Here is a 25,165-nt window from a genome sequence, read left to right as displayed (position 1 = left end):
CTAAATGAGCATAATGTCAGAGCAACTTAGATTAAGTTAAGAGCAGCATGTCAACAGCAGGATTTATTTTTCAATCAGTCTTTACTAATGCAACAGTTTTAGCATATGCCATGAAAATCCATCCCTGCTTCATTCTGTTGTCCCAGTGCCAATATGATAAAACAAGTGATTTGTATAAAATCTGAATTTTAAGAAAACGTAGCAATACACACAGATTGTAGCTGTAGTAAACAGTAATGCTGCAAGGAGCTCTTGAATAAGTCAGTTGTTTTATATGAAATATAAAATACTGCACCTATATATATGTGGAATGCTAGAGATCCTTTGAGCATTCCTTCAGAATTCACTTACTAGTTTTCTTTACCTTCTTATCCCAGCCTCTGCAACCATTTCAGAAAAGGCACTTTTTCACTGTAACAAAGTCTGTGGCGTATCACATTCTAGAATCCTTCATGCATCCAGAACAAGCACTCTACAATTCAAAAGCAGAAAGATTACAGAAGAAAAATCAGCTCTTCAGCCACATTTTCCAGTCCTAGTAAAGATATCTCTGGATTATGGGAACATATTTCAAGAAGTAATTTATTTTTCAAATGGCTGATCAAAACTTACCTCTCTGAATGCATGACTGTGTGTAACCTGTAGTTAACAATGTGCAGTTGTGAAACTCTCTTTTGATGGTGGACTGCACAAAGTTATCTCTGTTTCCATGTCAACAGAAGCTGTCACCTCATCTAGAACCAGATTTTTTAATTCCATAGCAAAGCATGGGCCAGACAGACCAGCTGTCTATGCCCAACACTGTTAAAAATACATTTGAGAAGGGCAAGTCAGGCACATGGAGGAAAGGGAGCACAAGATAAAGCTGAGATAACTGTGGAGCATGTCTGTACTTCTTTCCTAACAATATTTTATGCTTCTGAAAATACTGCTAAAATATGTTCATCCTGCTTTGGAATTTTTTTCCTTCTTGCTCACATATTAGTAGTAGTTAAGGTTGGACTCTTCAACACCCATGGCTGAACTTTGAATCTTAAAAAGTCTTCAGTTTTATATTCACATTATAGTTGGCACTAGGAATGAATAATGTTCAGTGTAATGGTTTGGATACTTCTATATGTTAGCTGTAGTATGCACCTTCCAGAAATGTCCTCCTGAAAATGATCTATCTGAAAAATTCAGGTTGATACTCAGTACGCTTTTGAAGACCTGTCCTTTTGCTGCTGAAAGCTTCAATATTTGTCTCCTTAGTTTAAAGTTCTTTTATTTCAAGTGTCACCCTCCTTGCATAACTGTGGGTTAATGTTTCAAAGTTAAAATTGAGGTTTTTTGCTTAAGCAAATAGAAGAAAAGAATAAGGTCTCTGTACCTTGGTGGGTTTCGAATTTGTTGGGGTTTTTTTTTGGTTGGTTGTTTTTTATTTTTTTTTTCTTGTTTTATTTTTTAAATTTAAATAAATGAGCACTTTTCTACCCAAATCTAATGAGATGCTGCATGAGTTGCAACACCACACCCCCATTCTTTACACTTGAGCTGAAAATAGTCTTGGCTTCTCATACAGCACAGGCCATCAGAATTTATACCACTGTGACCAGTTGGTCACCTCAAAAAAACTTGCACTACCAGAATAGTTCTACTGACAGGAGATTTGTCATTTCTATCCTGATACCTTCTGAAGTAAATTTTCTGGAAGGATCACATAGTACTGGAAAATAACAGCATTAGCACTTCCTTGATAATGTACCTGAGATTTTCACCACCTTCTGAAATCTCATGGAGGAGCTTCTTTGGTAGTGACTGGACAAAATCCTTTAGGTCACATAATTCCAGCACCTCCCACAGTTTAAGATCAGAGTGTTTTCCAAGTGGATCCAGATTTGAAATCTCAGAAAACAAGATTGGGTCCCAAATAGCAGCAGAATGTCAATGCACAATTCCAACATGATCCTAAAATGGGCTGTCATAAATCCTTGCATTAATAGAAGGAACTGAGACAAATAAGGTTGGGAATGGATCTTTGCAAGGGAAATTTTAACAGTTTGAAGCTGGTGAATGGAGGACAAAAATTGTGTGCAGTATCTGTGAGCTCAGTTCTTCATTAAGGTGAATCATAAAGGGCGAGAGATTTCTTGGGCATTCTCTGTGCTCTGGTTTTGTGGCTGACTAAAGGCCTGCCACAGCACATGAATTATTATTAAGGTTTGTGAAGCACTCGAGACTATATTCATGAGCAGTGTCAAGAAAAATTAAAATGCTATGACTCTAAGTTAAATATCCTTAATTTCTTATAGGAAAGATGACATGTTCAGCAACAAGAACACCTGCAGAGATTTATAGACTGAATTAATGCTCCCAGAGATGGTGAACTGACACCTTGACCAAATGCAGTCACAATGGCTGTGACCCAACAGGCATAAGAGGCCAACAACAGTCACTAGCAAGTTACATGTGAACAGAACAGTGACAAATTTGAGGGAGCTCAGTGACCAAACAGCACAGTTGAAGGGGTAGCAGAGCTTGTGCCTGTTCTTCATTTAAACTTCATGTTACTTGCACTAGAACAACATTAAAGTAATTTTCTAATCTGTACTTTAATGTGATCCTTAAAAGCTGTGTGTAAGAGGAGTATTTGGCTGATCTGAAGAAGTTACATGCACACTGTCAGCTTTGCTATTTGCCATGCCCTTGTTTCTGTCCTAGATTTTTACCTTCCTCCACTCTCCTGACTTGTGCAGTTCAACACTCCAGACCGCAACTACTCCTCACAAGCTTCAGTCTCCCTTTTTTTCACCTTTCAGTTCTATTCTGGACCCAGCCTGAAAGTTCACTGCACTGTTGGGTTCCTCTCAGTTCAGTTGTCTGGATGTGGAACCAATGTATTCCATCCACAGTAAATCAGACTCACAACTGCAGTTGAGAAAATACTGTGTAATTACACACTAAAATTTCAGTAAAAACCTTTTGTAAGGTATTACTTCAAACTCAGTAAAGAGATGTAAGAAACTAAAAACTGCAACTGCAAAGGAAGACATTTTTATGAAAACAGATGTCCAACTTTTTCTATCAGTGATACTTATGTCACCAGCAGCATCTATTGCTATTGTGTATGTTCCACTGATCAGAGGAAGAGCTGCAAGCAAGAAGCACTTTAAAATCTTCTTATAAAAAATATCTGCATATATTGCTAAGCAAAAAAGAACACTATAAAATCAGGCAAATTTCTCCTGCTTAATGTACTTTGTTTCCCACAGTGAAGCAGCCCATGAACTGAACCCCTTGGATGTGGCACATTCACTGGATTTCTTTTGTATAGAGGGAATCCAGAAGATGGGCTCCAGGCACGCATATTCCAGCCAGCTGCTAATGGGCATTCAGGTTTAACCCATATTTCTACAGCAAAGCAGGGGGGCACAGCCTTCAGCACTTGGGGCTGCTCTGGCATTGCATCAGTTGAGAAGTGGCTCAGGGCTTTTTAATACCTACTTTTTAATATCTACTTTTTGTGTTTCAGCAGCCCTTTCTGTTGCAGACTCCTGCCCAGTTGACCTCTTCCTTTGAAGAACTCACTACACTGGAAAAAAACCCAGAAAACTATTTTCAACAATATACCATGAGTAAATACATACAGCGCAAGAAGCCAAAAGTGAAAATGTTGGAGGCTTTTTCTTTCAGCTTATTATTATGATCCTGTAGCAATATTTAGAATGCTCTGAATTTCCCAGCAATTCTTTCACTCATTTCCAGGAATAGAAGAAGGAATATATTGAGAAACTGCTATGAAAATTAAAAATACTAAGCAAACACAGTATACAAATTTTGTAACCTTCCACTGAGTTTGTCTCCTCACTTGCAAGCTCTGAAGACTTGAAAAAGCCCAGAAAAATTATCTCTCCTTGAAATGAGTTTTTGGTAGGTTCCTATTTGACTTATTCCTCCCTCTTCCATCACTATTATTACATCAGTGTGAAGTAAGACGGTGAGTTTATGGGTCACTTATATACAAGTCTGAAACACAATGTTTTCTCTATTCATTTAATATAAACATATACTAAAATCAGCCATTCCATTATGATAGCTGGAATGTTATAATGGAATTCTCCTGTGACTTTGCTCATATATTTGTCTATCTTATTTTTATCATTGTTCTTATTGTTGTTGTTGTTATTTATTGCCTACTTTGCTACATCATTCTTTTAATTGCTAATTGTAATGTCAAATTATAAGCTTATAGCTATTTGCTATTACTTGTGTTTACCTATTTCTTAATGTTTAATATTTTTCACCTGTTTCCTGCTCAGGAATGGCTTAGAATAGGTTTAAAGAAAAGAATTAGGTACTCCAGCTTTTAATATACTACATGAAGTTTGATAGTCTCAATACTAAAATGTGCTTGCAAGTCTACCATCACTGGAGTTCTTGCATCTGCCAGATACTTATAAGCCATGAAGCAGGTAAATTAAGAACAGGGAGAAGGGAGAGAGGAAAAGACAATTGTGAAGTCAGTAATGCTGACCCAATATTAGGTATTTCATGTTAATACATGTGTTTTGCAGGCAGCAGTGGGAATAATCTGTACTAACTCATACCGCTGAGATTTTGATAAATTTTACCTTCCCACATGAATGGTTTTTAAATGGGAGAATTTATTCCTCCAGATTCCACTTTCCCATAGGAACTTCTTTGTTCAACAAGAACCCTTTCATTCTATAACCTGTACTGGCTGTACCCTGTACTGCTTTTTGCTTAACATCTTTATTCATAATAATTGTCATCAACCTGTTAGGTAAGAGATGAGCTTTTGTAGAATGACTGTACCAAGCAGTTTGTACAATTTGAAAGGGAGCCATTGAGCTTACCTTGATTTTTAGGATATCTGAAGGGTTAGCTTCAATTGGCTTCTCAAAAAGATGGTTTCCAGCATGTACATCTACAGCAGGAGAGGGTCATCCAGGAGATGCAAGTCAGCCTTGCTGTGCACAGCTCTAGCAAGGCTCACTCTCTGCAGTGATCACATGTGTGTTTTATGGCACTTAATTCAGTGTTTTATGGCACTTAATTCAGTTTTTCTCTCCTGGGTTTCCCCTGCTGACAGGAGGAAAGGGTTGATGCTGGCAAGCCTTGCATGGCACAGGAACAAGGCCCTGGGAAGAATTGTTTGTGCCACAGGGTATTTCCTTCTTCTCTGTGTGGAACTGCAAGTGAACAGTGAATAACTACCGGGAAACCACATAATTATGTAAAAATTGGGCTAAGAAACTGCAGTCCCCAAATGCTGCCCTCATCAGCATGGTAAAGCATTGTAATGGTTACTGACAAAACACACATATGAAATATTGGATGTTGTTCACCTCTCAATAAAGATTACTGGAGTGTGATTGCTATCTTTAAAGATGGAGTTACACCTGCATTATAGCCCACAGCTGTCCTGGTTGCTGCAAACAGGTTTCAATCATGTCCACATATTCAGCATTCCAAGTTTATTTTCAAAGTGTAATTTTACAAAGGAGCACATTTTCACAAGTCATCCTGATGACAGCAATGTAAAAAATAATCATTAAAGAATTTATTTCCCTAAGCACAAATGGTGTGCATTGCCTCAGAGCCCATATTTTCTAAAGGAGAGGATTAGTCACCAACTTGTCAATTCTATTTAGGAAGGGATTATCACTTTACAGGAATTGCAAGCATCAGTGTAGAAGACAGTAAGTCTTACATTTCTTCCAACAAGTCAGAGATTTTTTGTTTGCAATCTTTAGATAACTTATTTTCATAGTTAAACACAGGGCATTGCAAAAGCCTTGTGGGATTTTCTCTTGCCTGGAAGGGAGCAGCGCTCTTAAGCTTAGTGGTTAGAGACGAATTTTTCTGTAGAAGAGGCTTGAGACGGAAGAGAAATGAGAGTTGTTCTGAGAATGAGATTTCCCAACACCACAGAATCCCTGTGGGCAGAGAGGAGATTAGAAGGGGAAATGTCATTTGCATATGACCAGAGATCAGCATATCAAGGCTTGTGTAAGAATCCCATTTTAATCTTGAGAAAGCACACTGTAATGTTTTTAGATGCTATTTTATCCAAAACTTTTGGGTATAAATTCAATTGTAATAACGCCATTCTTTTATTAATAAGCCACAGCAATCTTGTACTGTATTAAAATTAAATTTTCATATCTTTCTTCAGCTTGAATACTTAGCCAGCAGTGTGTGGGATCCCCCTAAAATTATCAGGGTGGTGAATCTGGCAGTCCTGAGCACTTTGGGGGTCCAAGTCCTGAAGAGGCAGTGCCAGCATCCTCCTCTGGTTTGCAAAAGGCACTTTTGAAGCAGATAACTCTGAATTTCAGTGTGAGAGAGTGCGCATCTTTGTGGGAAAAGCACAAGGCATAATGAGTGGGCATAAAAATAATGCAGCAAAGTGGGATAGGAAATAGCTGAGCTCTGGAGTTTGTGAGAGTGTACCTGGAACTCAGTCTCACCAGGAAGGATTTACCTGACTGGGAGCTGACATTAATCAGCATCCTGATTAACACCACAAAACTTTCTGGCATTGATTTGGTAAGGGAGTCCTTTCCCATGTTTCAGAGAGCTTTGAAACCATTTCATGAGGGCTTATATCAACATTACTGTGAGCTGGGCTTATTTCAGTTTTCAGTTCAAGAGAAACTTAAAATGTCCTTTCTTTTCCTTGTTTCCGTGTAAAAGAATAAATGTTAGTGGTTTATTCACAACTAGTGGCATTAGGTACATATTAAAGTACATATGTAAGATTTTCTTCTAAGGTCACTTTGTTGGCTCTTGTAGAAGCCCAAGAAATGCTTTACTGGGACTGTTGGCAATTTGGTTTTAGTGGTGTTGATCTCTCCATGCTTTAACTTGTATATGAATGAGTACTGTATACAGAGTGCATCCTGAGGCTCCCTGAAGGTTTCTTGGGTGCACTAAGCTTTTGTTGTAACAATAATCTAGATTAAAAAGTTGTGAGAGGAAAGAGCCAGAGTGACACCCTGCCATTACTTGTTCTAAGCAATATGTGATGTCAGCAAAGCTGTGCTTTTATGGCAGTTATTGGGCAAAGTGTCAAAGATTTGAGATGACAGGGAAGTGCAAAGGAATTCAGGAGCTGCCATAGTGAACTTTACTCCAAACAAAATGACGTATTTGAGAAATGGGAGCAAAAATTAATTAAAGGTCATTTGTTGAGCTGAGTTGATTTTCATAACAGTAGAAATGCTGCATCTTTTGCTCCTTGTGACTTCATTCAAAGTGAAAAATACACCTTTGGTGGCACCTCCTAAAGGCTGTCTGCTGAAAAACTTGTGCAGCACAGCTTTGAGGAGCTGCTCAGATCCATAAAGCTGAAGACAATGATCACTCAAAATTAAGTAATGAAACACATTAACACACACTAACACACACACAGTTTACTGTAGTGGAAAGAAACAAAGGAAACTAGACCTATGTTTAGAAGCACTGTAAAGGATACTCCATGCAAAAAGACATTCCTAAGGTGCATTTGCATCCTATTGGAATGGTTATGGCATGGCTTTCTTTCTCCTGCACTGGAAATAATTGGACCAGAGATGTAGGCAAGCTGAGCATCCACAAGTCACACATGAATAATGCGAGGCTTATCTGCCTCTGCCTCACCTCAAACTTTAAAAATCTGTAGTCTGCACTCCTGTATTTACCCAGTGAGGTGATGTGTAAATAAATGAGCTTAAAAAAAAATATTTCTTGATTTGTTTTGCAGCTGGGATACAGAGGGAATGAGGTTAAAAAACACACAGCAAATCAATATCTGGGTGAGGTATGTGGGACTCTAAGCTCCACCACTCTGCCAGAGAAGCTTTTGCATTGCAAAATTCAGATTAGAGAATGAATCCTGGGAAAAGCTCAGATGATAGTTTTATGGAAAAGTGATCTCTGGATACACAGTTCTCAGAACTATTTTCAATTTCTTACAGGGAGATCCTACCATCAGCAGAATGACTTTTTGTTCCAAGCTCCTTTTGCCCATCTCAGTGCTCCTACTTGCAGTTCAGTTAACCGAACTGCAGTTCAGTTAAAACCCCCCTCACTATGGATCTTTAATGGCACTTAAACCCCCCTCACTGTGGCTCTTTCATGGCCTGCATTAGTTACCCCACTTCCCAAACTCCACACCTGCAGGAGTTGCCAGCAACACATGACATCACTTGCTTACGTGTAGGTCTGCTGACAGACAGAGAGGGAAATAGATTAAAAATCAGTCCCAACCCTCTCAGCCCTGTAACCACCACCCTATCCACTGAAGTCACTCAATAGGAGGAGTCACAAGTGCAGAAGCTTGGCTGCAGCTTTATTTTCTGCTTCCTACTCACTCACTTCTTTGGTGCCACTCAGTTGTGTTAGACATCTGGCATAAGGAAACACTCAATTTGCCATTTGTTTTGGGATATTACACATCACTTTTGCTCCACTTCCACATGCTGAAATTGTGTTTCTTCCTCTGTTTGATATACTGGGTGAGATCAGGTAAGAACCATTAGCTTGCTTGTAATGTGGAATCTTTGCTTTAATCAAACATTTAAAAAAATGAATATTCCTTCATTTAAATGGCCAAAAGATTAAGCTAAAATCTTATGAATTATGCCTGATGGAGCAGATGATTAGTAAAAAGAATTCAATAACTTTGAAACTGAGACATAAGTTTTTGTTTTAAAGTAAATAGAACCAAGCCTGGTACTTTATCTGTGGTTGTACTTTGCCCAGAGACCTACCAGGTATGTGCACTTTGTACAAGGTAGACGTAATCATGAAATAGTCTTAATATACTCATGTGGGTTTATTGGTTGTTGCTGATGTGATAGGTGCTTAGATTTTCAAGTTATGTGCTACATTTTTAAATTGTTACAAAAAGGACTGTGCACATAAGATTTTCCCCTTTTTTCAACCACACAAGGTAATAAAAATGCTTACAAATGTGCACAAGAATGTTACAATTATACATTAACTTGCTTAAAATGCATGCCTAACAGCCCAATGCCTAGGTGTGTGTTTTGGCTGCACAGAAAAGAGTGAGTACAACAACAAGAGAGCACAAAGGGCAGCTGGGTAGTGCTTCCAGTGCTCAATGAGAAACAGGAGTTTGAAAAAATTCCCCCTATGACTCCTCACTAAACAATTCAAAGTATTAAATCTATAAAGCCTATTTGCATTACTTATCTAATTCCACAGTAAAAACATCATCATTTCCCTTTTATTCTCTATTTACTTTTGAAAGAATAACTTCTGTCATTTCACAGCCAAGAGTAAACAAGTTGCTTCTCTTTGACATTTGCCAGCTAGTAAATAGATTTGGTAGTTAAAATAATTTCCTTATGATAGATTTCAAATTCCCATGGAACAGACTGTGTCTGGTTTATCTCACTGTCATTCTGCTGGTTTTAGAAGAAGTAAGTTTTATTTCTACCAATCAAATGATTAAAGAAAAATCAAAATATTTAAAGGGATACAGAGCAATATCTTAGCATGAATCTTTTATATTTTAGATATGAAGGAGTGAAATTCAAGGATCAATGACTAAACTTGGATTTAAAGACCAGATCAGACAAAATGAGAGTTTCATGTTGTACCTTTGAAACTATAATCAAGTGGCTGGTTTTTATTTTCACTTTGTAGGTGAAGTTAGTGTAATGTAATTTATATTCTAGTTTTATCATAATATACAAATATATGAAAACCAGAAATCAAATGTGACACATATTGTTAACATCTCAGGATCATGTCACATGCATGACATTTTACCAGGTTCTTGATTATTATTTTTATAAAATTCAAGTCCACTTCAGCTGAACAGTTTTCAGTTTCAGAAATTCTTGGATAAGTCCAAGGGATCAAATGAGTTGTCTTCCTGTATCACTTCTTAGTTAATAACTTGTCTAGTAATCTCAGTTAAAATTACTGTGCTTACATGAGGAAAATATTTTTCAATATAATTCTGTCTTTTTCTCTATGTAATAATTGTAGTTACTGTCAAAACATGATGATAGGCATGAAAGTTTTGTTCGGGTGGTTTGCAACAGGGAGTTTCAGCGTATTTTTAACACTTATAAGTTCAAGCCTGCTCTTGTTTGGACTATATCCATTATTTTTTGTGATGTCCAGCCCAGAAGTGACCAACGTAGGCCTTGTAGATGATACATGGTTTGGAATTAGAGGTGACTGGTCTAGTTCCCTAAATTAGTGAAATTGTGTCTTTAGTGCCTTTACTGAATCTTTACTGCACCTTGAATGCCATAATTCACATTGTTCAGCCTTGCTTAGCTGACCTGTAGTATTGAACACATATTTCAGATACCTTGTAAGCCACCCACGCTCGCCTTTGGCAGATTTAAGAGAGAATGCAGCCTTGCTGTCCATCTCAGATGTGGTGGATTTGGTTCTGCCTGTGAACTGTCCTCTGGGGAAAGGAGAAGGGCTGGGACTGCTTCTCTTATGCCTCAAAAAATCTGAGAAATTCAGGTTATTCTTTTAATATTATTTTTACGGAATTAACAAGACACAATTTCTTTTCTTGCTTTTGCTTTCTTGAAAGCGACTTGTTTTGCAAAGATTTTAATGACGGAAGAGCTGAAAAGGTGCCATCAAGTAACAGAGAGACAAAAGTATTGTGTAAAGTAATGTAACCCGCTGGAAGTCAAGAGATGGGCCAAGAACCTTGGCCAAAAACCAACTAACAGCATAGCAAAGGTGAAGAGGCCATTGCAGGAGAACTGACAGGTGTTGGTGTCCTGCCCAGAATCCTCGAGTGGTTTATCCACACGATATGAACTCAGCAGCCAAAAGAGATATTTAAAATGTGAACTTTGGATGTTGATAACCAGACAGGGGAGAAATTTAATCCTTTCAGACTCTTTTTTAAATCTCCATCCTCTTCTTGAGCAGCTTAATCTGGTACACCCCAACTGTCCAAGTACAGACAGAAATGCTAAATCCTACTGTTTGTCATGTGCCATTGTGTACACTGACATTAATTCCTATTTTTTCAAACCTAGAGCAAGATTCTTTGTTTTTTCTGTCTTTTGTTTCTTGGTAATGGTGCCTTTGTGGTGTTCCAAAACAAGGAAAGGGTTCTGGATCATTCCTATTTTGTCAGGCAACTATTTCTTATTGCTAGATCAAATAAATCAGGTCTAAGGATTGGCAGCACAGCCACTCTGGCCCAAAGAGGAAGAAACAACCACAACAGCCTTCCTGTTTATACAGCACGCACTGCTTGTGAAAAAATTCTGAGAACCTGCCTTTGATGGTGAAGTAAAAGATCTTACCAACACTGGCTACTATTTAGTACTTAGAAGGAGAAAATACAGAAACACTGTTCAGGAAAAATTGGGATAATTTCACATTTGAAGAGTTCAGAGGAGCCTTAGATATATATATATATATATATATGGTAGTGGTGTATATATATATAAAATAGTGGCATGTATATATGTATATAATAGTGGTGTATATATATACATATATATATATGTATATATGTATATATATATATATATATATATATAAATAATAGTGGTATCTGCAGAGTCGTTAGTTAAAGTGTGGTACCTTGTTCAGTGCATATTTTGATGTTTTGACACCTCTTTCCAAAGGTCAAGAGTAAAGAAAATGGAAGTTCTCCACTTTCAGCAGAAAAAGATATGGAAAGAAAAGTGAAGAAGTGGTATTTCAGGTAGCCCAACTCATCAAATGACTGTCTTAACATTTTCATTTTTTTCAGATGAGGAAGAAAAATGTCCCGAATTTACAGACCTTAACCTAGGCCATGCTTTTTCTGGAACAGAGCTCCATGTTCAGCTACTCCTGTACACAAGGAAAAATCAAGATTGTGCTGAGAGACTCATTGAACACAATGTTACTGCATCTGAATACCTGAATACAACCAAGAAAATTGTCTTTGTAATTCATGGCTACAGGCCAACAGGATCTCCTCCAGCATGGCTGGGTGACATGAAGAGGCTTTTACTGTCTTCAGACGACATTAATCTCATTATAGTTGATTGGAATCGTGGTGCTACCACTGTGATTTACAGAATTGCTGTGGAAAACTGCAGAAAAGTTGCAGAAATACTGAAGAATTATGTTGACCAGATGCTGGTAAGGCAGAGCATTGAATCCGTTCTGAATGAGTGTGAAGAGCATGGTTTGAGTGGGAATGGATATTTAAAATATATCTACAGAGAAGTCCAGTGAACAATATCAAATCACATTTCTTTGTAGAGGTATTACTAACTTAACTTGCAGTCATTATTGCATATATTTAACTTCACCTGAGTTCTTAATTCCCTTTCACTGAAATGTGCCTGAAAGCGCATCTGATTTCTTGAACCAGCAAGTTTTAGGTCTTCTGGAAAGAGTGAATTCAGCAGTGGGAAAGTGGAGGGAGAGATGTTCAAATAGTATGTGGCATAAACATTTTACAAAGGCTTTGCACTACTATTTTTACTGTTAATTTGCTGTAAATAAAGGTTTTAAATGAGAAATAAGCCACTGACAACGATATAACTATTAATTAAAAAATGATATAAACTTCTTGCTGAAACCATAGTTGACGCCAATGGTCATAACTGGATGTTAGATTTATTGATTGATCAAATGGACAAAACGTGATGATGTTATTTACACCGTTGTCTGATTTGTCACTTGAATTTTCATCTTTTCTCACCATTTGTTTCTCAGCCATTCTCAGAAATTCTGAATGCTGTGTTGTAGGGGGATAGAATATAAGAAAGTAGAGATAGTGTGGAGAGTAATCTCACCCCTAAGGAGTTGCAGCTGGGCCAATTATCAAAGATGAGGAACAGGCCTGACTTTCCCAGGCCACAGCTGTAAGCAATGAGAAGCAGAGTGCTATAAAAGAGTGGGGTGGCTGGGTGAGAAGGGAGCTGGAGTCAGTGGCTGCTTTGTGAGGAGGAAAGAGTTAGTGCTCTGAGATGTCCATGAGAAACACCAGAAGGTATGGAACTTTTGTGATAAGGAGACAACAGTGTGGAATCTCCGCAATAAGATGGCAATGCTGTGTAGTAAAAAAATATTCCTTTGGAATTTCAGAAAACCATCCAACATTTTGAGAAAGGATTTCTCTCCCTTCACCTCAGCCTGTCAGAATCTGTCCTCCAGGACTAGATACAGTGATAGCAGTTTGCAATTGTGCCAGTTGATTTATTGTTATGGAATTAAAAAAAAAATAGATAGGACTAAGAGAAAATTAATTAAGTTAATTGCTGTTTACAGATCTGCCTGGAAAACAGTGACAGTGTGTGTGAGTCCTGAAAGTGATGGGACAGGAGGGTCTGTGGTGTCCACAGCTATCACTTTCACACTTACAAGCTGCTCTGGGGCCCTTCTAATTCATTTTAAGACATACTAATATTTCACTCTTGTGTGTCACCCCATCATTTTGCAGGGATTGCATCTAGGTCAACTGACACTGTTTTAGAGTTCTTTCGTAGGTTTTCATTTGGGCTTTTTTGAATTCTGTCTGCTTTGTAGAATAGGCATTTGAAGGTGCACTTTTGGCACCATTATTCAGCAGTTGTGTGACAAAAATATTTGTTAATGGTGTTATGTTTTTAACTTATTTTCGTGGAAGGATAAAGCAGGGCCAGATGTTTTTTCCCTCCTTCATTGTTTTGGTTCAACTTTTTTTTATCTGATAAATGTCTTCCTCTTCCCTTCCCTGCTTCCCTTGTAACTAATGTGGCATTTCAGGTGAAATGTGACTCAAGCTTCCTTTTTACGTTTTTCTAGTTAAAGAATTTCATAATTTCTACACTTTGTATGAATATAGAATTGCAAACTGAAAGGAACTTTGTAATAGCCTATTTTTAGAGCTAGGAAATTAAAAATATAATTTGAAGTACTGACCAAAAGTGAGAACTAAATCAGCCTAGTGCTTTCTCTTCCATTAATTTTGGGCATGACTGGCTTTGGTGTTTTTTCCCCTTGATAGGTGGGTGGAGCTTCTCTTGACTCTCTGTATTTAATTGGAGTTAGTCTTGGTGCTCATATAGCTGGATTTGTTGGCCAGAAGTATAAAGGCAAACTTGGCAGAATTACAGGTAAGGCTTTTAATCCCAGTGCACACATTCTATTGTACCTTATATTGTTGTCAGAGCTCTTAGACATCAACAAACAAGAACTGAATATTTAATGACATACATGAGGAAAAATACAGCCCTGATAGTAGTTCAGGAAATGGGGCAAGTCTGCCTTCAGGACATAAATTACAGATTAAATTTATATATATATATATATAAAGTATATATTAAATAAATATATATATATTATAACTATTAAAATATATATTATCTAACTTACATAATATATTATATATGTTTATTTATAATAAGTTTTATATACATTTATTTATGATAAATTTATGTATACATTTATTTATATAATACATTTATATAAAATATGTATTATATGTATTTATATATTATATTTATATAGAATGCAGGTTACCTCTACTCTCTCAAATGAAAATTGAGTGCTTCATCCAGGTGACACTTAAGTTAAATGATGTGCTACCTGAGTGTCTGACTAGTTGTGTTCGGGAGGTGAGAGCAGTTATATTGGCCATTTTGGTTTTAGAAAGTATATAATAGGTATGGTGTTTTCTTGGGAAAAGGACAAAAAAGTTTTCCTGATTTGATCTCCAATGCTGTTGGTTTATATTTACCTGAATAAATGGGAGATGAGCACATCTAGTTATGGAAAGAGAGAAATTCAACATATGGGTTGATCCGTCTTGTGGTAGGAATCTGCTTTTCTTAGCAAGTTGAAGAGAAAAATTATGCTTTTTGAAAATTTTTATACCAAGAAAAGGAAGCATCACTGCTGAATAATGCTCAGATGTCTGCAGAAGGAGCCCAGGGTTTCTGATGCAAATGTTGTTTTTATTTAGGTCTGGATCCGGCAGGCCCTTCATTCACTGGGGAACCACCAGACCACAGGCTGGATCCTGCTGATGCTCAGTTTGTGGATGTGATCCATTCCGACATTGATGGTAACAACAGAGCCTTGACTCTGCTCTTTCAGCTTGAGGAAAGGCAGGAAAGCAAAAGGGAAGGGATAACCTGTTTCAGTAGCATGCAAATAGTGCTGCAGGAGAATATTTTCTGTTATCCTGAATGTTCTTTTGCTGTGCAAGTGTGTATGAACACAGAGGTTGTAACTCATGGTTATCACTGAATTAATCCCTTCTGAGACAGTCAGGCTCTGCTGCATCAACTCAGTCCATCACAGAGCCAGTGCTTCAAATACTAAATCATGTTACTGTAAGGTTAAAAAGAAGAGCATTGTCAAGTCTGCTTCAGCTATGCTTCAATCTCTGGTTTTATTTTTTCCTCAAAACAACAGTAAACTTAATACCGCAACTGACCCATTATTTGTGTAGTTTCATATCAGTTTGTTTAATAATATTAAAAGTGAAGCATTTTCCTATACAAATTTCAGTATGAGGCTGTAAAATACCAATTTTTGTAATGTTCCCATTATGTGACTAAAGATGATGTGGTAAAAAGGAAGGTAGGTCAGATTGAATTAACTCTTACTCATGGAATCTTGCTTACTTTCATAGGACAGATACAACTTTTCTTACTTTGATTTACTGCTAATATTAGTGTAGTTCAGAATCTAACATCTTGCAAAAAATGGAAAAGTTTACTCTAATGAAAATTGCACTGGGAAAGAATTTTGGTTGGAGAGGATATGAATATCATAAATTTGTTTATGCAAATAATATCTCAGTTACAGATGTTTCTGCTCTTTCTCTTTTGCAGCAGTAGGAATCTTACACAATTTTGTATACATTTGTGTACAGCATTTTACTTATATATAATTTTCTTAAAGAGAAAAAATCCTTGACTTTTACCTCATAGTATGACCTTGATTTACAGTCCAAGAAGAATGGTATAATTGCAAAAATTTTCCTTAAGACCTCCATGATTTTAGGAGTGAATGTGATGATAAATAATTGCCTTCATAATTCTGTTTATGGGATTTTTTCATTCATGATGTTTTTACTTTAGTACTAGGTTTCAAGAAGCCTTTAGGAACCATTGACTTCTATCCAAATGGAGGAATGTATCAGCCTGGTTGTCCAAAAACATTTCTCAGTGGTAAATAAAAATCTGTTTTATTTAATGAGAAGAAAAGTTTGAGATCAAATCAAAAAAGGTTAAATTGATTTGAATTTACACTGCACTTTGTCAGTAATACAAGACCTGAGACTGTATGCTTTCTTTTTCCATCCCTATGCAGCAAAAGAAAAATAATAAAGATATTTGAAAATAATCTTGCTGTGACATACATTTTCCATCCTATAATTAATATTGGCATGATGGAATTATGTTGTTGTATTACATATAAAACCTGAATATACTGATCATTATTTTTCCTTGGTTATATGGGTCCAGGCACGGGGGAAGGTGTTTGTGTCCCAGTGGTTTGGGCAGGATCCCTTGCCTGTGACATGGAAGACAAAGCTACCACGTCCCCACTGTTTTTTGGGTTCCTCCTGGCCGGCAATGATGAACTAGGTTTTGGTGTTGGATATGTCATTCAGGCTGTAGAATGAAAACAGTTTTATGAAATTACCTTTAGATGCAGAATTTTGCTTATTTCAACTTCCATGAGTGTTAGGTTGTTGGCAATTATTTTTGTGTACTCTTTTGGATATGTTTGTTTCTGTCAATGCTTCCCACTACTAAATTGCACAGTGCTACCAGTTAGGGCTGCTGCAAAGGCATAAGGCTTCCACTTGTGTGTTTGTGAGGATGGGAGAATCCCTTAAGCCAGGACAATCATCATCTCCACAATTCCCAAAGTTTGCTTTGTCAGGAAAGGAAGGAATTTATTTCCCCAGAAAAGTAGAGAAGAATCTCTGAAGTGTTCCTTATAGTAATTTTCTTTGGCCAAGTTGTCACTCAGAGTGGTAAAGCACTGGCACAGGTTTCATGGAGAAGCTGTGGATGTACCACAGGATGAACCCTGGAAATGTTCATGGCCAGGCAGGATGGGGCTCTGAGCAACCTGGTGTAGTGGAATGTGTCCCTGCCCAAGGCAGAGGAGTTGGAGCAAGATGATATTTAAGGTCCCTTCCAACCCAAACCATTCTATGATTCTACTTATACACAATCCTTTTTTAATTAATAAAAATTAACTATTCTTTTTATATTTTTTCCTTCCCTGAAGGATTGCATTATTTTAAATGTGACCATCAGAGATCTGTCTTCCTCTTCTTAGCGTCTTTGAAAAACTGGTGTGACATGATAACATATCCTTGTGACTCTTATTTGGATTACAAGAGAGGAAAATGTATGGATTGTGATGCTTTCCAGCCCATGTCCTGCCCAGTAATGGGTAAGTGTTACCACATCTGTTCTGGGCTGGGTGAGATTTCCTGGGAAGTTAAAGTAGTTAAATTATTTAAGTTTCAAGTATTTAAATAAAGTATTTAAATTTAAAGTTCATGGGTTTGTCTGCTTTGCAGTTATCTCTGTTAGGCACAGGTGCTGAATTTTCCTACTCTTTGGTCTTTATGCTTTCCAGTCTGGAATGGATTCAGTGTTTCCCCTTTCTAGAGAAAAACTGCTTGTGCTTAGTTCATCACTTCAGGCTTTAAGAGTGTATTGTGATCCCTAGAGGACCTGTGGTTTTTATTTAACTTCTTGGGTGGTTTTTTTTTTTTTTTTTGCTCTTCCTTTGGAATACAGCTTTTAGATTTGTTTCTTTTAGAGAGGATTTGGGTGCAGTTTGAAAAGAGCAGCAACAGTGTGAGCATTTCCTAGTTGGCAGGGTTTTCTGAAGAATGACATTTAAAAAATACGTAATTAGAAGTTAAATTTCAATTTTTATCTTGTTGGGGTTTTTTTGCACCCTTGTGCTGGGATGTGTATGTTACATTAGTTTGATCAGGCTAGAAGAAAAAGCATAGATAGATCTGTGTGTTATTTCCTAAAAACCCAACCATAATGAGCCTTTATAGTAAGACAGAAAGACTCCAGGACTTCCCCAGCAGGGTTATTAGCCAAGCCTGATGCACTTGGATAGAATGCCCAAGGTAGAGGTGGAGAAAAGTGGACAAGCAGCATCCTTGTGCTGCAATCCTTCCTGCTTTGCAGTGGCAGCTCTGCAGTCTGGAATTAGCCTTTCTTGTCCAGACTAGGTAGAGAAATTACCAGGGAGAGGACAGGATCATCTATTCTAGAAATAAGGACTGTTATCAAACCCCAAAAACAATAATCATGGAGTTGTATAAATTTCTTTCCATGTTTTAGGAGTTTTCACAGTATCTTCTATTTTATTAAACAATATCTACAAATAGGCTGAAGAATTAAAAGATATTTAATGATTCAAATGAAAGAAAGGAAAGCTATTCTGTAAGTTCTCTGCCGATATATGGGCTACATTTTTGGGGTTGTTCTTATTACCTTTGCAGGGTTTTGTCAGCACTACTTTTTGGAATTTGTACCCAGACTAAAGAGGTTACTATTACATTATGAAAATTTTAGTGATACTAATATATTAGAGGAATTAAATACCTGTATACTACAGTCTGTTGTACTCAGAGGATTCCTTTTTTCTAGTCAGTTTTCTTTCTCTGAGGATATTGAAGAAAATTAAAGCCAAAGTTTTCATGGTGTGAGATACTTTTGTGCGAAGATATGTGTATCATGATTTTGCTAAATGTCTGAAATGAAATATTTAAACTTTGGGTTTCAGGTTATCACGCTGATAGATGGAAAAAGCTGTTGATACCATATAGTTCACCAACAAAAGCTTACTTTGATACCTCAGGGAAAGACCCATTCTGCAGTGAGTAACTAAATACATACACAAAAATTGATGACTTATTTTTTAGCTGATCTGGAGTGAAAACACATTAAAAGTAGAAGTTAGTGCTAGCCACTGTGTAAAATGATGCAAAAAAACCATTAACTAAGGGTCAGTTCACTGACTAGAAGAAGAAGAAAAAGTAACACTGTGTGAACTGGGAAAGAAATGTACCTATAAAAGTAATGGGATGGACTGCCAAGAGGAGGAAGGAAGCCAGAAAATGAGAATCAAGTGGGAAGGAAAAAGCTGGATTGATGCAACCTGCTTGGATGGGATCAATGCTGCCATTTCCAGAGAGCAGGAAAGGGAAGTGAGACTGCCCTGGGTGGGGGACAAAAAGGAGAAACCTCTATGTTCTACCCCAGGAGATCACCCATCAGTCAAATAAAGCTTCTCCATGTCTCCCCAGGAGTAAAACAGTGACGGGAAACCTCAGCTGGCTGCTTCAGAGTTGTATTCTGTGGCAATGAGCTCTCATGGCATGGGCTTCAGCTGCAACAGTTTAGATACCTGCCTACCCTTGTAGGACCATCCTGGGCTCTCATCCAATTTCTCTTGGCATTAGAAGGCTCTATCACGCTGAAAAAGAGCCGCATAGTTACATAATTCTTATTAGCTGTGTTTAAGGTTTTATCATTTAGGGTATGGGGACAGGCTTGCTGGGAATTAATGTGAAATTAGGTTTTCCCATTAGTTTTGTCTATCCTCTTGGCAAGTTTTGTGACCAGGATCAGATGGTCCTAGTCATGTTTGCTGACATCCTTGTATCCTCCAAAGGATTGAGGAGAGGTGAATGAAGTGATGGATTTCACATATTTTTTTAACATAAAATTTACATAAAATAACTCCTCTTCCCAGTGTTTTTGAGCTCAACCCAAACCTTTTACTACTGTTCTCCCCTGCCCCTCATTGGTGGTGGGAAAAGGGAGAAAAGAGGAAGAGAAATATTATCAAAGATAGGAGGAGGCACATGGAGCAGAATAAGAAATATTGTAATGACAGTATGAATTTAAAGGAAAATATGCAAGATCAAGAAGAAGAAAAATATGCAAAGTCAGGAAGCAAAGCAAAAAAGTCTGAAAAAGAGTGTATTCGTTAATTAAAGCTTTAGTTATTAGATATTTGGAAACCTGAAGAAACAGAAATTAACAAAAGGTCTTAAAAAGAAGGGACATTGGAAACTTGGGCAAGACAGGACCTCGTATGAGTCCTGTTCTTTTATTAGAGAATGATAATAATGATAATTTTTTGGCCACATGCCAAAAAAAAGCAGTTTTTCTTGTTGTCCTGACTGGGAGCAGTGAAGGTGTGTGGTTCCAATACTGGTGATGGCTGCAGAGTCCAGGTCAGGGTTTGTGAGGGCACCAGGCAGGTCAGCAGCAGGTCAGCTTCTCTTTCCCCTTTGAACAGGGAGGGTAAAAGTAAAGAGTCACTTTTCCTATCACCTGCCAGTAAATACATTTAACAGGGTGGGGATACCAACTGTTTGCTGTTGAGATCATTATTTGATTCTCACGATTTCCTATTTCTTCCTGCAGTGTATAACTACGTATTGGAAATTATTACCTGGAATAAAAGCACTAGGAGAGGTTTCATTAAAGTTAAAATAATGGATAATGCTGGAAACACAGTAGAGTCGCAGATGAGTAGGTATGTTGTTCTTTGCCTTTAAATCTTTTTTTTTAAAATCACTTTATAGAACTAATTTTCTGAGTTTTCTAAACCTTTTAACTTGTTAGCTTGCAAGTTGAAAAAGTATCTTGAGTTTGCTAAGACTTGGCCATGGCCCCATTCCCTGGATTTGGCTTAGTATCAGGGGCAATGCCCTCACACTGAAATGATCCTTGCTTGGTGCTGGTTTGAATCCTATTCTAGCTGGGCTTGTTCTGAACGCTCAAATTTGATACATCCCATAAGATTTCCCCGTTAAGTAATAATACTTAGCAGTAATGAATATTACTCAGCTAACAAAAGCCTGACTAAATATTTTTCTTTAGTGAAGCTTCAACATTTCAGCAATATAAAAGCATCAAAATACTGACTGGATTTCCCCGAGACATTGAAAAAATTGTAAAAATGTCCTTGACCTTTACTACCAAGGCTTTAATAGGCCCAAGAAGAAAGCTTAAAGTTCTTCAGATGAAGCTGAAATCTGTCAATAATTCAAAAAGGTGAGTGTTTGTCATGTATCACAGCTGGGTATCAACTAAGGTGCTCAAGGATGTTTTCTCAGTAACTTGTATTTCCCTGAGTTAATTTTTTCTAGTGGCATATTCCTAAGTGTATGAATATTCTTATCATCCTGATGATCAAATTTGTCACATAGAAGAGCTGCTGTGTACATTAACATTTAGTGCACAGAGTTTGTACATGGAGGTGTCACACGCGCTGTGTCACAGCTGTGCTTCCATGGACCAGCCTGACTTGCATGGTCAGGTCAGCTTCTCCTCCATGAGATAAATTTTATCAAGCACTTTTCTGATTTTCTCACGTGTCTGTACACAGCTTTTCACACTCAGGGGTGAAATGGAGCACTTCAGCAACATGTTTGACTGGAATAGGTTTTTTTGGCCTTACTGATGATGGTAAAAAGTTCAAAAATCAGAACACAGTCTGTGTCTGCTTACAGCGAAAATTAAATCTGCTTTTGTTTTTTTTGTAATTGAGGTTAATTACTAAGCTTTTATTAATTCTGGTTTAAAATATTTCAGCATTGTTACTATATGTTCATTTTAAAATCTCCAAATTTACTCAAGCAGTAACTCTAGCACTTAAATTTTGCATTTACATCTTGTGAAAAGAGCATATTACATGGAATAGGTAAGAAACATCCATGAGTAGCAAGAGTACTTCATCTGAGAGTTTGATTTGTTGCTTATTAATGGCAGATTCAAGGAAGTCAGAATTTAGAATAAAAACATAAAAATGCATATCAAATAAATAATAGCAAATGAGTAATGAATTAGAATAATGTTACAATACTTAGGAAGTCTGAAGTCAGTATATTTTATTAACTTGAGATGTAACATTTGAGGATTTCTTATATGGCGCATGATAATAGCCTAGTAAGAAGTGGGTATGATACTTAGCAAAAATTATGGACCCTTCTTAAATTAATCTACTATTTTAGATTTACTGAGGAAGAGAAAGAGATGGATGGGAGAAACTTAGGAAGAAACAAAACACTCAGTAATCAAAATAGTACCCCAGAATGTACATCCATTTGACTTTATTAACTTATTGAAAGCCATAAGTCTCAAGCTCTGAGGTGAAAATGGCATGATTGTATTTCAAAGCATTTGGTGATGAGAGAGGGTGAAAAGTTCTAAATCATATTGCAATTTTTTTTTCAGCCCAGTGGTGATAAATCAGAAGGAACATTTTGTGTAAGCCTGTCAGCACTTGGGGCTTTTTTTAGATAATGATCTAGCAAGCAAACAAGAAAGATTTTCAGTGAACAGCCCTTACTTTTAAACTAACAAGAGTCAGACTAACAGGAATGAAAACTCAAACCCTGTCAGACGCACTTGATATGCTTTAATATAAGATCCAATAAAGTCCTTCATGTGGAACCTCATCAGATTGCAGCTGTAGAGGCATGTCAGGTACTTTTAGAGAACAGTGAAAAATACTGTATTGAATCAGCATGTGAAGGTAATTTAAATGCAGATGTTAAAGCACTATTGGTATAATTATCGAATTGCTCTTTGTGATTATACCAACCTATATTTACCTTATTTACATATAATTACAATGATTACTTGAATACAGGATGATCAACTAGAAACTACATTGAAACTATTTGAATTACTCACAGCAAAGTAGTAGATAAAAACCAGGGGACAGATGCAGGGATAAAAGACAATAGGAGTCTCAGTGTGCCCAGGTCTGGCTTAATGGCAAACTGTGGGAGTTTGGGGAATATCACAGACAATTGTCTGCTGGGCTGATCCACTATTCACACAGATGGTGTGTGAATATGGGAGTGCTGAAATAATTTCCATGCTCTTCTTCCGATCCGTGAGATAAATAATTTCTACTCACCCACAAAACCAGAAAGCTTTGCTAACTTGTGCGTGTCCAGGTGTCAGTTATCTCCAAAATCTTATGAACGCGTCAGTGAATTCAGGTACAGTTAAGGAGGAAGGTGAATGACTCAAGGATACTTAGCCCAAACATCTCTGGGGTTTTTTGACCAAAACAAGAACAGAGATAATGTAAAGACCTTGCAAATACCTCTTCTGAACAAGTGTGGCATGCCCATGACTTTTAGTAGACAGCAGAGAAGCCAATTTGGGTTGGGGAGTTAAGGAAGCCTCACCTAACAAAAACATTTTTTGTGTTTTGCTCCTTGTTGGTGAACCTGCTCCCTGCTCAGGACTGCTCTCCTGTGAGGCATCCCTGTAATCAGTAATCACAAGCTGAGAAGGATTGCACTTCAAATGATATAAAATGTGTTGGAAAACATAAAAGTTTATTTCTAATATTCATCATTATGTTTTGGCTAGGTATTTTGGCCCCTGTAGTTAGATATAAATAATACTACAAAAATACTCTAATAATGAAACATTGAATTTAAATCAAAACAAATTGTTGATGAAGGACTGGATGAAATTCTATGCTTTGCATTGTACAGAACACCAGGATTCATCTTGATCTCTTTAATCATAAAATTGCTGTCAGAACTTTTTGGAGACCTTAAAAGGTGTCATATTCTTAATTAGAAATCTGACATTCCTTTCACATAGAGACAGATGGAGCCTTAACTGGTAGGAAATCTTATGAGAATGGGCAACAATGGAAATGCCTGGTGTGCTGTTCTCTCCTTTTGCTGTTTCCATGTATTCTACTTCTCAGGCCAAGGTGAATTGTGTGGTATAGCCCCATCTATGAGTTCAGAGCAATAGAGAAGATAATTTTAAATAAAATAAGTCTCTTGGCTGTGTGCTATGGAGGTGCTATCCAGAGTGTGTCTGTCATTTTCCTGTTCCTTTCCTGTCATTTTCCTCTCTCCATACATTACAATAGTGCATGAAGAGCAGGACTGTGACCTGCCACTGCCCTAAAAGGCAGAGCACTTATGTTGACCTCAAAAAGCGTGTTTTTCATGTATATGTGGCTCCCTTTGTGACCTCTTTGGTGTTCATGTGGTATTAGTCAGCTGTGAGTTTTCTAGGTGTTGAGAAGACAAATTGCTCTCTTGCATTAAAATTTCTTACACATTCTGTCATTGCAAATGAAATAGAAAATATTATGATGTGGTTCTTTACTTTCCTATGTAAAATAAAAGCAGAAATTTCCCTATCTAGGGAACTCCATAAATTATTCAGGTCCTGTGTTAGCAGGAATTGTGCAGATTTTGGGTCATGCTGCTGAAGAGTTGATTTGAATGCAGATTAATAGCTGTAATGGATGAAATGCTGCATCTTTACACTTCAGACCAGTGTGGTACACTACTTTGCATCATCCAGCTGATGTTTGGTTGTTTTTCAGTCCATCAAAGCTACTCTAGGAATGCTTGAAATAAGGTATAAACCTAGACAAGGAGACACTTCTTGTCCTGAGTACTGTCTCTGAGAGCTGGTAAATACTGAAGGTTTAATAATTAAAATAAGGGAATATTTTTCGGTTAAATTTAACTTTTTCTGTTGTGAATTTTTTCTTTCTCTGCTTTTGTAGGCCTCAGCTATGCAGATACGATTTAATACTGGTGGAGAACACTGAAGTTATCTTCAAACCTATTCCTTGCCCTGAGAAGGGTACATGAAAAGAGAGCTCCTACTAACCTAATTTCTCTCAGGGCAGTGACATTTTGATGCTTCCTCAGGATAAATACTGCAATGAGAAAGGAAATGAGATAAGCTAGATTTATTTTTTCAAGAGTCTACCTGATAATATGCATTACTTGCTCTGGGTGCCTTAGGCTGAAATTAATTGAAAAGTTCAGACTTGTATGTGCCTGGAAAATTATTTGAGTGAAGTAAATGTATCATGGTGGAGAACATGCAGTGGTCTGTTCATTACTCTTTGTTAGCAATGAAGCAACTACTGAATTAAATATGAATTATCTGCATAATCCTGGCATGTTATTTGTCATCCATATATTTAAATATTTATTATTTGTAATGGCTTTTACATGGAAGCATAACTAACTGTCTACTAAATGAATTTCATATACTGTACATGAGATCTATGGATCTAATACACAACAGTTTGGCTGCGCTGTGTTCATTGGATAAATGAATTCATATTTTCTCTTTATGTAACGTTTCAGTATGAG

At 37.1% G+C, this 25,165-nt stretch overlaps 1 protein-coding gene across 1 annotated transcript; it reads left to right on the top strand.

Annotated features, from left to right (window-relative positions):
- The first annotated feature begins 8,456 nt into the window (after positions 1–8,456).
- On the top strand, positions 8,457–24,652 carry LIPI (lipase I). The gene is made up of 10 exons (XM_054270429.1): positions 8,457–8,511; positions 11,762–12,138; positions 13,994–14,102; positions 14,951–15,052; positions 16,077–16,166; positions 17,242–17,409; positions 18,772–18,864; positions 20,424–20,535; positions 20,883–21,056; positions 24,565–24,652. The coding sequence occupies exons 1-10, from the start codon at positions 8,463–8,465 to the stop codon at positions 24,650–24,652; spliced, it is 1,362 nt and encodes a 453-aa protein (XP_054126404.1). The 5' UTR covers positions 8,457–8,462.
- The last annotated feature ends 513 nt before the right edge of the window (positions 24,653–25,165 follow it).

Source organism: Melozone crissalis, unplaced genomic scaffold (genome assembly GCF_028551555.1).
Source record: "Melozone crissalis strain CALT ecotype California unplaced genomic scaffold, PUWL_Pcris_2 ptg000009l_1, whole genome shotgun sequence".
Lineage (NCBI taxonomy): Eukaryota > Metazoa > Chordata > Aves > Passeriformes > Passerellidae > Melozone > Melozone crissalis.
Note: the sequence above shows the minus strand (reverse complement) of the source record. Positions and strands in the feature narration are given on the sequence as shown.

What these genes read in the sequence shown, in the direction of transcription:
- LIPI (XM_054270429.1), top strand. Translation starts at nt 8,463, where the DNA reads ATGCTGAAATTGTGTTTCTTCCTCTGTTTGATATACTGGGTGAGATCA. An exon ending in GATCCATTCCGACATTGATG is followed by an intron (nt 15,053 to 16,076) that starts GTAACAACAGAG and finishes TTTTTACTTTAG; the next exon opens with TACTAGGTTTCAAGAAGCCT. An exon ending in TCCAAAAACATTTCTCAGTG is followed by an intron (nt 16,167 to 17,241) that starts GTAAATAAAAAT and finishes CCTTCCCTGAAG; the next exon opens with GATTGCATTATTTTAAATGT.